Below are 12,695 nucleotides of genomic sequence, written 5' to 3'. Positions count from 1 at the left end.
GTAATTACAGTACTGTTGTAGCATGCAACCAAGTCTTCAGAGACCAGCTTGCTGTTTGAAGGACAGGTAGAAGTCAAAGCTAAGGCACAGTGCTCGCCCCTCTTGGAGAGGGTTCAGTATATTTTGCTATGTGATACCCCATACAGACTTAAAGGGAGTTAACTGGAAACTTGGGCATAGGCTGTGGCATTCTAGGGGGACACCTAGGAGGGGCCCAGCAGGCCATTTCTTTGGGACAACTGTGGAAATGAAGTCAGGGGGGTCAGCATATGGAAAGTCAGGGTAAGGTTGTCCCTTACAGGGACCTCCATGCCACTCTCCTCCCACCTCCATCCTTGTGGGACCATACGGTGACAGGCGCCAGGAGGCAGCCGCACCCCCGTGCAGCTCTGGCAGGCAGTGTGGGAGCAAGGAGAGCCAGGAAGACCCCACGCCGTGATCTTTGAGCCTACCTGTGCCCCTCCTGGCACCTGTGGGGTGCAAGGGAGGCCAGGAACAGCCAGGGTGTCCCTGGGGATGATGCACAGCCACGTTACCCCTGCCCTCTCACTGGCCCTGAGGCCAGCACCCATTTTATCAACACCTCCCCTAGCTGAGGATCTCGGCAAGCTGCAGTTCGGGTCATGTCAGGCCCCGATGGCAAGCGTGACTGTCCCCCCACTTCTTTCCCTTCCCCTCCCTGCTACTGCCCACCTGCATCCCATCCTTCTGCCTTTGCTCGGGGGTCGGGGGGATGATTTTTGGGAGCCAGAGCACTGATGCGGTGCTCACCAGTGCTCGCCAGCATCATCTCCATCTCGCTGCCGCGGGGTCTGCTCCCCAGCCTGTGCCTGGCATGCGGCCCTGGGGAGCTCGCACACCGCACTGAGCCATGGCCATCGCTCACTGAACATTGTCCTCTGCTAAGCAGCTTCTGCTTTTTCCAGCGAGATATTAACTTTCTCCCTGTTTTCTTCTTTCTCCCTTTCTGTCTTGTGTCGTTCTTCTCTCCGCACAGCTCTGCTGCTCACCCAAGGTAAGACTGCTTTTTCTCTTTTCCTCTTCCTTCTCTGCCTCTGTTTCCATCTTCTTCAGTCAGCCTCTTCTGTTGGCATTTGTTGTGTGCAGGGATCCCCCCACCTCCAGGTGCTCCATCCAGCAGGAGCTGGGTCAGAACGATGTGTCAAGACCATGGCAGTGGTTGAAGTCTGAGAGCCTTTCCCCAGTTCCAGATATTTCCCTGCAGTTTTGGGAAATGTCCCAACCAGGTTGGAAGACGGAACCTGCAGCTCTGGCCCTGACTCTGCCCTCCCTTCGGGCAGCCCAGATTTTCCTGTGGTTATGGAGCTGCTCGGCTGGGCAGGCACCTGGGGGGTCCCCACTGCCTGTCCCTGGGGGGGGGCACCCAGTGCCGACAGCACCTCTAGGATGTGATGCACATCAGCACCGCTCCCTTCCACTCCAGCTCTGTGCTCCTCGCCTCCTATCACAGCAGGATTTTACATTTATTAGTACTGAATCCCACCTCTTTGCCTGAAATCCCCACCATGCCGGTCTCTCTTGGCATCCTATATTTTTCTCACTCTTTCAATTCCAGGTATGATTGCAGTTGAATTTGCATTAAAGAAACATTTGTCAACAGCTGAGGCCAGGCATGCAGGGTGCAGGGAGGAGCTGGCAGGTTTGCATGCAGACTAGAAAAACAACCCCCCCAGATTTAGAAGCTGTGAGTCCTGCAGCAGGCTGTGGTGACGGTGGGGGGCTGCTTGCAGGCACGGCTTCAGAACCCCTGAAAAGATCTATGTGCTCCTTTGGCTTGCCATAGGCAAGTACAAGTTTAGTAGGATTTAGTACAAGTTTTTGCTTCAGGTGAATTTAAGGCACTGATGGCGGATGTTCGTAACACCTGAGCTGTGCTGCAAACCAAGGGAGCAGTGTCTCTGCAGTGCAAGCTTCTGTCTCTGAGATTTTTAGGAGGATGCCAAGGCTGCTGTGCAGGGGATGGCCTGAGCCCACAGGAGATGAGGCTAATTAGGAGATTGCTAGTGGCAGACAGAAGTCCCCAGCTCCCCAGATATCAGCGTAGGGTGTTATGGAAACCTCCTCCGAGCAGTTTGGATGGCTTCCTTTGTTACTTCTTCAGGTCCAGGAGGACTGGAAATAAGTTGAGCACGGCCTCCTTCACAGTAATTTCATTGCTTTAATTGAGTAGCTGCCTAATTTGATCAGAACCTCAGGAACCAAATAATCTGTATTAAAATAATATAACTTTCTCCCGCTGTTGTGATCCGGCCTGATTGCTTTTGGCAGCTGTTACCAGATGACGTGGTCGCCAGCTAAGGAAAGTTGCACTCCAGCAACAGAGAAAAGCTTCCTCTCTGTCCGTGACGGGGGAGGTCTCTGGGGTGCCAGCCCCCCGCCACCCTCCTTGCCCGGGGTGCCCGTGGGGTGCACGGCGGGCACTCGGCTGGGGTCTGGGCTCAGCCGGCGCGCACGCTGGGGTGTCACTCAGCAGCCATCACGCCTAATAAGCGGGGAGAGAAGTGACGTTCTCATTTAGTCTGTGTCATGTTAGATTTAGGTTACATGGAAGCACAGGAATCTTTGTGAAAATGGCTTGGTTGAGCGTTTCGGTGCAATCTGTCGGTCCTCTCCCTCCCAGAGCATCTTCAACGCTCCTCTGCCGCTGCTGTGGTGTTTGCCCTGGCGTGCTGCGGCCCCCACTCCCCATCTCTTTGCAGAAGCCCTGGGAGCCTGCATGCACTGTCAGCAGATAAATGGGCCCAAGTGCCAACGCATCCCTTGGCTGAGCAGCCCTTCCTTCAGAGCAGGTTGGGAGCCTGGCTGCACCCACCCCTTGCAGAGCCATCCCTGGGAGAGCCTTTGGTGCATGTTTGGCTCTGCCTTTTGTGCTCACCAAACTTCCACCAGGCCCCAAGGCAGACTTGCAAGGCTGTAAACCTGAAAGCTTTCCTTCACGAAATGCCCTGTGCCAGCTGTTGGGGCTGCAGAGAACTGGAGCCGTTCAGGGTGGCTGTGGGGTGACTGGAGAGTCACACCTGGTAGTTTTTTACCTTCTCTGAAGCATAATCTTTTGTGTTGGCACCGGCACTGACTTCCCTCTATACTCTTTATATAGGGAAATATTTGATACCAGTTGTCCCTAGAAGCCTGGTACTTGGGCTCAGGATGTTCAGATCCTTAAAGGTATGAGGAATTATCAAAACATTAGCTACATATATACCCTCACTTCCACATATTCAGTCAAATCAAGGGAAATATTTATAAATATGTTTCTCTGTGCGTTGAAACTCATGGGCCCGCTCTCTGTATGTATAGCTGCCTGGCCGATGTCCACTTTGCAGTGGGAAGGCTGGGGAGCAGAGCTGTCGGGGACGGTCACATCAACATTGATCTTAGAGCACAGCCAGCAGTGAAATAATGCACGGCTCCCTGTCCTGTGGTTTAGCCGCGTGTTAGCCCTCCTCTCGTGGATGCACAGTTTCTCAGTTAGCATTAAGGACACTAGGGCATGTATACTGGGTGCATCACGCCTCAAAAATAGCTTTCAGGGCTAAGTAAGCAGATTCCTCCCATTTTTAGAAAGCGGCACAGGCTGTGTGTGTGTGTGTTTCTTCAAAGGGCACATCAATATGCTAACCTCCAAAGCCAGCGTGTCTTTTAGCCAGCAGTCTTCCCCAGTTGTGACTGACGGATTGACAGCCCTCTGGAGAGAGGAGCTCATTCATGCTCAGTGTTTACTGTGTTTAGCTGGGATTATATTTTATTGAGCCACCACAAAAATCCCATTTTAATTGTCGTTTTAATTTCTTCCTAGCAGCGCAGTCCCCAGAAAGGGTGACCTTCATGCAGATCCATGCCCACTCCAGAAACGGATGGATACGAGATAGCTCGAGGGGTGCGAAATGGCCTTCAGAGAAGTCTTTCATGAATACATTGCTGGTTTTAATCCAATTTATTCAGCAAGTGACAGGGAATACAAACCAGCCCATAGCTGCTTGGTAGTCTTGCAGCATTTCCTAGGTGATAGGGATCTACCTCTCTAGCAGTGTTACGGGGCCTTGCCGTTGCCTGCTTCAGCACAAAAGCCGTGGAAACGGGCTTTATCTACCTCTGATTTATGTTGTGTCCAGCGGGCCACAGGCAATGTCCAGCTCCCAGTTCCCTGAAGGGACTTGAGCAAGCAAGCATTCAGGTAGTACCTGCCAGGGGCAGTGCATGGTGTGGAAACTGCTCTGCTTTCCCCTTTCCTGAGGGAGAAATAACAGGAAGAGGGGATCTGTTTACAGCATTTTCAGCCCAATAAACTGCCTGTCACGTGGAGATATGAAAGCACTTTGCAGATAACTGCAGAAGAAGTCCCAGGGTGTCCCTGCAGGAGCACATCATTCTCATGCGGGTGAGCAAGCTGAGGAGCGAGCACGGCAGGGACATGCCCGAGGCAAGGGGTGGGACTGTGACCAGGAGCTGCTGGCCCCCCTCATCTGCCCCACCTTAGTGCTGAACTGCCTCTGAATGAGGCAGAACAACTGGGAGCATGGAGGGATTTAACCAAAAACCTTTCCTCACTTCCCACCAGGAAGCGTTGGGTCTAGCATTGGGTATGGGCTGTGGCCATTGCTACAGCCTGGGCAAATGTAGGCTGCATTGCCCTTCCTGCCATCCTGCCCTTGCTCTGCCAGCCCTGCTGCTCTCCCTTGCTGGCAGCATCTCCTGATGAGCGTCCTGGCACGAGGAGCAGGTACCTGCATGCAGTACCTGGTGCACAAGCCCCAGCTGGCATCGTTTGAGCAGCCTGCACGTCTCCTGTAGCCTGGGTGGGCTGTTATCACCTGATGGTCACACAGACCTGCACTCTGGTGCAGGCAGGGTTTAGGGGACCCCACTACCCCCACCTACCCCTTCCCAGGGAGGAGGTGACGGCAGCTCAGGAGGCCCTGGTGAGCTCCTGTTCCTGACGGGCATACCTCATCAGGTTTAACTGGGGTTGACAGCTGGGAGTCCAGGGTGCAATCCGCATCGAAGAGCAGGTGCTGGTGCTGATACAAACAGAAATCATGCTAGTTAATAATTAAAGTGCAGTTTGGCAGTGCTCACCTTGGCAGACTTGACCTTCCAAATTACGCCTGTCTCTCCTGTCCACCCTCCTCCTGTGCTTTCTTTGTCCCAGCCCTTGGTGGTCTCTGTAGGTGGGCACACCTGGGCGATGTGTGGCATACCTCACTGGTCCCTGCTTCCTGGAGGAGCCCTCACGACCCCATCTCTACACCTGTTTCCTCAGGAGGAAGGGCATGCTCCATGTTTTTGGCAGAGGCAGCAGCCTCCTGCAGTGCTGCTAGGTAAGGGGCTCCCCTGACAGGCAGAAGCATCCGTCTAAGTATCAAATCGGTGAGGAATCAGACCCCTGTTGCCCTGGGTGAGTGTTCTGGCCACTAGATGTTTGTACAGGACAGGTTTGTGAGCTCTCCTCTAGCACATCAGACCTTTTGGGAGACTTCGTGCTGAGGACAGCCGGTCTGCAACCTCTCGGCAGCCCCAGATGAGAGGGACACCTCTGACTTCTCACAGGGGCCGGGGACCTGCGCTGAGCACAGTGTGGGAGACCTCCCTCCTTCCTGCTGGCACTGGACCACAGCTACTGAAGAATATTCGGTCCTGTCGATGTTTGGGCCCATACCTTGGCCCTGTTTAGTCTGCTAGTATGGCTGTAACCATGAGGCAAGGGCTTGGGACCTCACTGTCCCCTTCCTTGAGGTGTGTTCTGCCGCTGGGACGTTGTAACAGTTTATTCCCTTTCAGCAGCTGAGTCTCTGCACATGGGGCTCAACTCAGTCCTCAGCATCCCATGGGAACAGACAGACTCCACAGGTTCAGGTTGTATCTCCCATTAGGGTAAAAAGACTCAGGTTAAGCATTTTCAAAATAACCTTTGAAGTTTGTTAGGTTTCTGTACTTAGCGTAACAAGTTGCACATTTACAAGTATTTCCACTTTTTAATTTTTAATTTTTAATTTTCTACTTTTTAATGAGTCATGCACCTCCTTTTTACATTATTTGTAAGCTTCCTCTTTTAACATTTCTGTGAGCTACCCAGTTGGACATGCTGCCTATGCCTGTTCCCCTGCTGTTTGCTTGCACCTAACATTTGAAAGGCTCAGCTTTGGAGCAGTATTCAATTAACTGCCCCCACAGGAGATCTTGACGTGCCTTCTTGGGTGACCATGCCTCCTCTCTGTGCCCCGGTTTGCTGTATTCACCACAGAGAAGCTGCGTGGTGACAGCAGAGCCTCCATTACTCAGGTCTCCATGGGCATGCTGTCAGCAGGCCGCAGGTCCATCGCCGGTCAGCTCATCCCTTCACCTAAAGTGGCCTCAGGCTTGAAGGTGCCTCTGGTGGCACTTCTGCTGACAAGGCGTCCTCTGAATAGTGCACATCCCACAGCCCTTCAGTGCTGTGGTAGTAGGCACAGCCACCTTTACTTCTGATTTCTAGATGGTCTCCCTGCAGTGGCTGCACCAAACGCTTGCACTGTGCCCGGCCCAGGGATCACCAAAGCTCTCTGTCCACTGCTGGACATGGACCTGTCCATTCACTCTCTTCTGAGAGCTGCCTGGCAAGCACTTGCCATTTTCATCAAATCAGTAGGTGATCTGCAAGTGGCTTGTGGAGGCAACAAAGCCACCTGCCAGCAGCTGAAGTCCTGCCACCAGCCATGGACACACACAGCCCTGCAGCCCGGGGCCTGGCACGCAGTCAGAAGAGACCGAGCAGGTCCTCCTCAGAGGAGGGTTTCAGATCTGACACTGCCCTGCCTGGCACAGGCACATCGAACAGCATGAGTGTGGTGATAGGTTCTGAGATAAATCTGTGTTTGATGCTGCTCCCTACAGGGAGGAGAGCGTATTCTGCAGTGCGGGCACTTACGGACATGTCTGAAGATGGCTAATATTTGCACCAGACTCCGTGTTGTCTTACCAGGTCAAAGGCTTTTGTCCAATCAGTTAAAGTGGGGACTGAGACTTTGCTGTAGTGCTTCTCCTGTGATTGTTAAGCTGGGGAAATTCAGTCTGAGATTCCCAGTTTTCAGGCAGCTCTGACTGACTTTCTGTGCTGTGCGACTGCAGCTGGTGGGCAATAGCCCATGGGGCCGTGCTGGCAGCTGCGACCTGTAGTTTTTCAGCCGAAGGTACTTCCCGGGGACGGTTGTAGTGAGCCAGATTGTCACCGAGTCCAGGCTTTGCAGCCCTGCTGGGGTGGCTGCTGTGCTCCTTCCTCAAAGCAGTGTCAGCAGACGTCAGCACATGCTGGGCTCTCTGCCGCACTGGGCCCCTGCAGAGCTGGGGGTGCCTCCTTCCTGAGCAGCAGACTGTGGGGGGGCTCAGGTGGGGTGAGACAAGGACATGCTGTGGCAACTGATGTTAAATGCTTAAGTGAATATAAGTAGTTGGAGTTTTTTCCTCAGCAATCATCGGTCCATGCCTCCAAACATAACATAAGGCAGAACATTTTGTCCAGGTTCAACTCCAGCTCAGCCGCCTCCTTCCCTCTGTGGCTGCTTGGCCTTCTACTGCAGTCACCCTCCGCCCCTCTGCCATCCTGCCTTGCTCCAGCTGCTCTGCTCCTCTGTCTCTGTCAGGATTCGTAAACTTTTGGGGATTCCCAAATCCACTGTAGGTGGTGTTGGTGGTAGGCAGTGATGGTTTTGATGTACTTCATTGATTTCAAATGATGGATGTAGTTGTTTCTGCTTCTGTGATGGGATATAGTAATGCCACCTGACATAGGAGTTCTTATATATTTTATAAACTCTGCAAGTCCTGCAAGGCTTACAGTCTCTGCAATCAATCTAGCAGGGCTGATGAAGAGAAGGCAGAGTTTATAACTAGATTCCACTGGGAGGTTATAATTTCTTCTGTCTGATTTTTGGTGAGATCTGCTTGACTCCACACGGGATTAATCATATCTGAGGCATTACCTGGGGTGTTTGTAAACTCTACAGGAAGCCTCGGGCAACGTCTGGCCCACTGCTCAGGCAGAACAAGATGCAGTTCTGTTGCGGTACCTCCCCATGTTCTGCAGCTCCTACACCAGCTCAGCTGGGCGGTGTGCTGCAGCCTGGACGCCCACACTGGTCAGGCACAGGCAAGCCAGAGGAACCCAGCTTTTCTTGAGATGTTAAAGCAGCCCCTGACACCTGCCTACGCTTGGTCGTGTGGGTGGGAGAGGACACCCTTCCCCCGGCTGTGTTTCTCCATCGTGTTTGGGCAACCAGCACTTCCCCAGACTTCTTGGTGTGTTTTCTGGGGCATCATCTGATGTTGTCCCAGAGTGCTGTGCCTTGTGGGCAGTCCCAGGGTGGCACCTGCTGACCTGGGACACTTAACTTTCCTCCAGCAGAAACTAAGCATCCAGTACTGTGAAAGCAAAAACCCACTTGGCTCCTGACTTGCTTCATGTTCATTTTTCCAAGTGAATGTGTACATATACACGTGTACGCGTGTGCGTGTGCAGTTGTGACTGTGTCTCTCTGAGGGTTAGCTCGAGCACTGAGTGGCACAGAGTGCCAACAGTGATTTTCTAATCAGAGGGGAATAAAAAGCTTCTCTCTCTTGTTCGTTCAAGCCAGGAAGCATGCCAGGATGTTAAAATTGTCTTAAAGGCTGCATGTGCCAAATGGCAGGGTGCGTGGTACCTCACTCTCACCAAAGATGTAGCAGAGGTGATGGGAGGGCCTATGTCATCCAAGAGCACCAATGCAGGCTGAGGAAATGTGTGTGTTTTTAAAAATAAGACCATGATATATATGTTCTCGGTGACTAACCGATACGCAGAAATCTTGGGCCTTCATTTCTGTGGCCCAGCACCCCACACTGTCCTCCAAGTCCTTGCGTGAGCTTAGCGAGCTGCACAGGGGCTGCAGAAGGCCCCAGGCCCCTGCGGCGTCCTGGTGCTCGAGGGCGGCTGGCTGCAGCTTAGTGTTGACCTTGCTTTTGCAGAGGTGGCTGAGAGGAAGCTGACGGTCGAAGAGGAGGAAGCCAAGAGGATTGCGGAGATGGGCAAACCAATCCTTGGTGAACATCCCAAACTAGAAGTCATCATTGAGGAGTCCTATGAGTTCAAGGTCAGTGGTTGTCCCAGGGGTCTTCCAGGAGGGGACAGCTGCGTGGCAGGGAAGAGTAGCCCTGGAGAGCAGGACTGAGGAGGCAGAGGGTGGCCACATGTACAGGGAAAAGGCTGCTGGAAGAGGAAAAGGAGCGTGCAATGCAAAGGAGTGGATGTAGCTGCTGGTAGGCAGAGGTGAAAGGAGGAAGACAAGGGAGCACAAGCAGATGCCAGCATGCAGGAGAGGGCGGGAGCAAAGATGTCCCTAGTGAGGCAGGGCTGAGGGAAGAAGGAGCTTTGTTTGGAGTAAGGGGTGCCAAACAAGCAGACTCTGGTGAAGTATGGGTCGTGTGTGGGAGAGGTATGGGTGGGCCCAACTCTAGGCATGGAGCTGGCTGGTAGGGTAGTGCCTGTGGCACCTCCACAGTTTGGGAAGGGACCACCTTGCCCACGAGCTGGTGGTTTAATTGTTGTTCATCTTTATTCCCACAACAGAGCACCGTGGACAAGCTGATTAAGAAGACAAACCTGGCTTTGGTTGTAGGGACACATTCCTGGAGGGACCAGTTTATGGAGGCCATTACCGTCAGTGCAGGTGAGGGGGAGATCAGCAAACCCACGCCAGCATCCCCAGCCCGGGATGAGCTGTGTCTGGGCTCAGCAGACAGCATCTGCCTCGTCAGGGATGCCCGGCTGTTGGGTTTGTGGTGTTCTCTCACCAGTGGCTAGAAGGGCTTCCTTTGAAGTGAAAGAAGAGATGCAGGGTATTCCCTTTCCTTCCCTGTAGCAACTAAGAGAAACTGCTCCTGTGGAAACAGTGTCTCCATCCTTGGAGCAATGTTTTTTCCCAGGACAGCTTCCTTCTTCCTCCATCTCTCCCTTTTCCTTGCTATCTGCTCCACACTCCCTGCCTACTTTCTCTTTCCCCATCATCCTCTATCCACACAAAGACCAGCAGTGCTTCCAGCCTCTGGGCTGACCTGCCCTACCAGGCTAAGGAGGGACCCCTCCAAGGGGCTGCTGCCAATACCCTCACACAGATGTGAAGCTTCTTGCGGGGGCCGTGCTGGCAATCAACCCATGCTCTGGAGCAGGGGCGGGTGGCCACATAGATGCTCCATCGCATGAGACAGACCTCTTCTTCCGCATTGCTTGCAGCGGGTGATGAAGACGAGGACGAGTCGGGCGAGGAGCGCCTGCCGTCCTGCTTCGACTACGTGATGCACTTCCTGACCGTCTTCTGGAAGGTGCTATTTGCCTGCGTGCCCCCCACTGAGTACTGCAACGGCTGGGCCTGCTTCGTCGTCTCCATCCTCATCATCGGCATGCTCACAGCCGTCATCGGCGACCTCGCCTCCCACTTCGGCTGCACCATCGGCCTCAAGGACTCGGTGACCGCCGTCGTGTTTGTAGCCTTCGGCACCTCCGTACCAGGTGGGGAGGCCATGGGGAGGGAGAGGGTGATCCAGAGAGGGTCGGGATCCATGTCCCAGCTCAGGTGGCATGCCTGAGCCTCATGAAGGGGGGGTTGCCCATTTCTGCCCTTGGACCCCAATGATTCCTCCTTCCCTCCTTGCCCTGCAGACACATTCGCCAGCAAAGCCGCGGCCATCCAGGACGTGTATGCCGACGCCTCTATCAGCAACGTCACGGGCAGCAACGCTGTCAACGTCTTCCTGGGCATTGGGCTGGCGTGGTCAGTGGCGGCCATCTACTGGGCATCGCAGGGGCAGGAGTTCCAGGTGTCGGCCGGCACCCTGGCCTTCTCCGTCACCCTCTTCACCATCTTCGCCTTCATCTGCATCAGCGTCCTACTCTACCGCCGGCGGCCCCACCTCGGGGGGGAGCTGGGCGGCCCCCGGGGCTGCAAACTGGCCACGACGTTGCTCTTCGTCAGCCTGTGGCTGCTGTACATCCTCTTCGCCACCCTGGAGGCCTATTGCTACATCAAGGGGTTTTAGGCGGTGGGGGGACGGTGCCGCCAGGGGAGGGACCCCCTCCTCCGTTACCTCACGGGACACCGGCCCTCGAAGCACGGTTTCACCAGGAGGGACGGCTGTCAGTCCGCTGCCCGGACAGTCGGACAGCTGGGTGCCGGGATGGGCAAAACCCTCACAGAACGAAAACAAAACAAAACAAAAATCCACAAAAAAACACCGAAAATGATACAAAAGAAAAAAAAAAGCGACAATGGCAGGCGTTTAAATAAAACAAAACAAAGTAAACCCAGCCACTGACCCCAGTCAATGAGGTTATGAAGTTTCAGCCATCTCTAACGGCCTCCTCTCCTGCAGGTTCTTGTTCCCGGTCTCCTGAGACCCCTCCACCGTAAGGAGACGCTTTCTTGTTTTTACTGTTTGGGAATTGCAGAAGTCTGATCAGGAATTTTATTTTTATTTTTATTTTTATTTTTATTTTTATTTTCTTTTGCTTATTCCTTCTTGGTTTGGGGGGGGCACATAGCTTGATATATTTTTTTTTCTTTTTTACTACTTAAACGGAAAAATGTTACAAGTTTAAAATCTAAAGCTTCAAGCTGCCGTCAGTGCTGGAATTGAACATGTATTTTTTGAAGCCACAAAAGACTGACACCGTCAAAGAACTTTTTCACTCTCACCCATTTCCTCCCCCACCTCCTTCCATTTCTTTCTTTTTTAAGAGCATCACAAGACTGATATATTTTTAATACAAACACACACATACACGTACACACACACACACACACGAGTTCCGTGATGAAGGCTGGAGCATGTAGCATCTCAATCACCTGCCTGGGCTAAAAAAACAAAGGAGGAAAAAAACAAACAAACAACCCAACCCTCTAATATAATACGTATCGTGTATATTTTGACTATGGCATTTCTCTTTGTACAATTAACTTTGGGCTTGTTGTACTGCAGGGAGAGAAAATTATGTTCATTTACAAATGGTAAGGAAATAAACAGCTGCACAGAACTAGCCTGCCGGGGGGCCGGGGAAGCTGGCGCAGGCTCCCCGAGGATGGTGCAGTGGTCCTCCTCCCGGAGGTGGGAGTGGATCCCTGTGATAACGTGCTGCTCTGGCCTACCCGTGAGAGCAGGAAGCAGGGAAACAGCGAGAGCAGAGAGCAGGGAAATAAAGGCAGGAGGACGACAGGGAAGCCCAAAAAGAGCGCTGGTATTGTCCCGCACAGCCGGCCTGAGCTGTGTCACGGCTGCTGTTTCACTCAGCTGCCATCCCGATGCTCGCAGTGCCCGCGTCTCACGAGCAGCCGTCGGTCCGTGGAAAGGTACGGGCTTCAGACCTGCCGCCCGCCCCAGGAGTCCTGCATCACCTCCAGCACATCCTCGGAAAACCAGACAGGCAAAAGGGCACCCTTTTCATTTGAAGTGCATTTCTTTTTAAGGAACACAAACAAAAGCAAACAAACAAGTATGTCATGAATTACATCAATGGCTGCAAATTGAAATGTTGGGTTGGTAATAAAATTAAATAAAACCTATACCTATATCTATATAAACAGTGCTATCTATAAATATATTTCTTAACTGAGAGTCCTGGAAGGGGATGTTAAAGCCTTGCTCTTTTTAAAGTGTTTCCAAGAGGAAGATAA

The 12,695-nt window shown here is 52.9% G+C and overlaps 1 protein-coding gene across 12 annotated transcripts in view; it reads left to right on the top strand.

Moving 5' to 3' along the window:
* Positions 1–12,602, top strand: part of SLC8A3 (solute carrier family 8 member A3) — a 99,926-nt gene extending 87,324 nt beyond the window's left edge. For 5 of the 12 annotated variants that reach the window (XM_083836642.1, XM_083836637.1, XM_083836648.1 and 2 more), the window contains exons 4-9: positions 998–1,015; positions 3,821–3,898; positions 8,998–9,122; positions 9,599–9,698; positions 10,262–10,537; positions 10,688–12,602. In XM_083836642.1, the coding sequence (XP_083692768.1) occupies positions 998–1,015; positions 3,821–3,898; positions 8,998–9,122; positions 9,599–9,698; positions 10,262–10,537; positions 10,688–11,064 (974 nt within the window). In that variant the 3' untranslated portion in view covers positions 11,065–12,602. The remainder of the gene's footprint in view (positions 1–997; positions 1,016–3,820; positions 3,899–8,997; positions 9,123–9,598; positions 9,699–10,261; positions 10,538–10,687) is intronic. The other 7 variants (XM_083836647.1, XM_083836646.1, XM_083836640.1 and 4 more) reach the window with 3 other exon arrangements.
* Positions 12,603–12,695: the final 93 nt, after the last annotated feature.

Source organism: Anser anser (assembly GCF_964211835.1).
Source record: "Anser anser genome assembly, chromosome: 5".
Lineage (NCBI taxonomy): Eukaryota > Metazoa > Chordata > Aves > Anseriformes > Anatidae > Anser > Anser anser.
The sequence above is the reverse complement of the archived record's forward strand: the minus strand, read 5'-3'. Positions and strand labels throughout refer to the sequence as shown.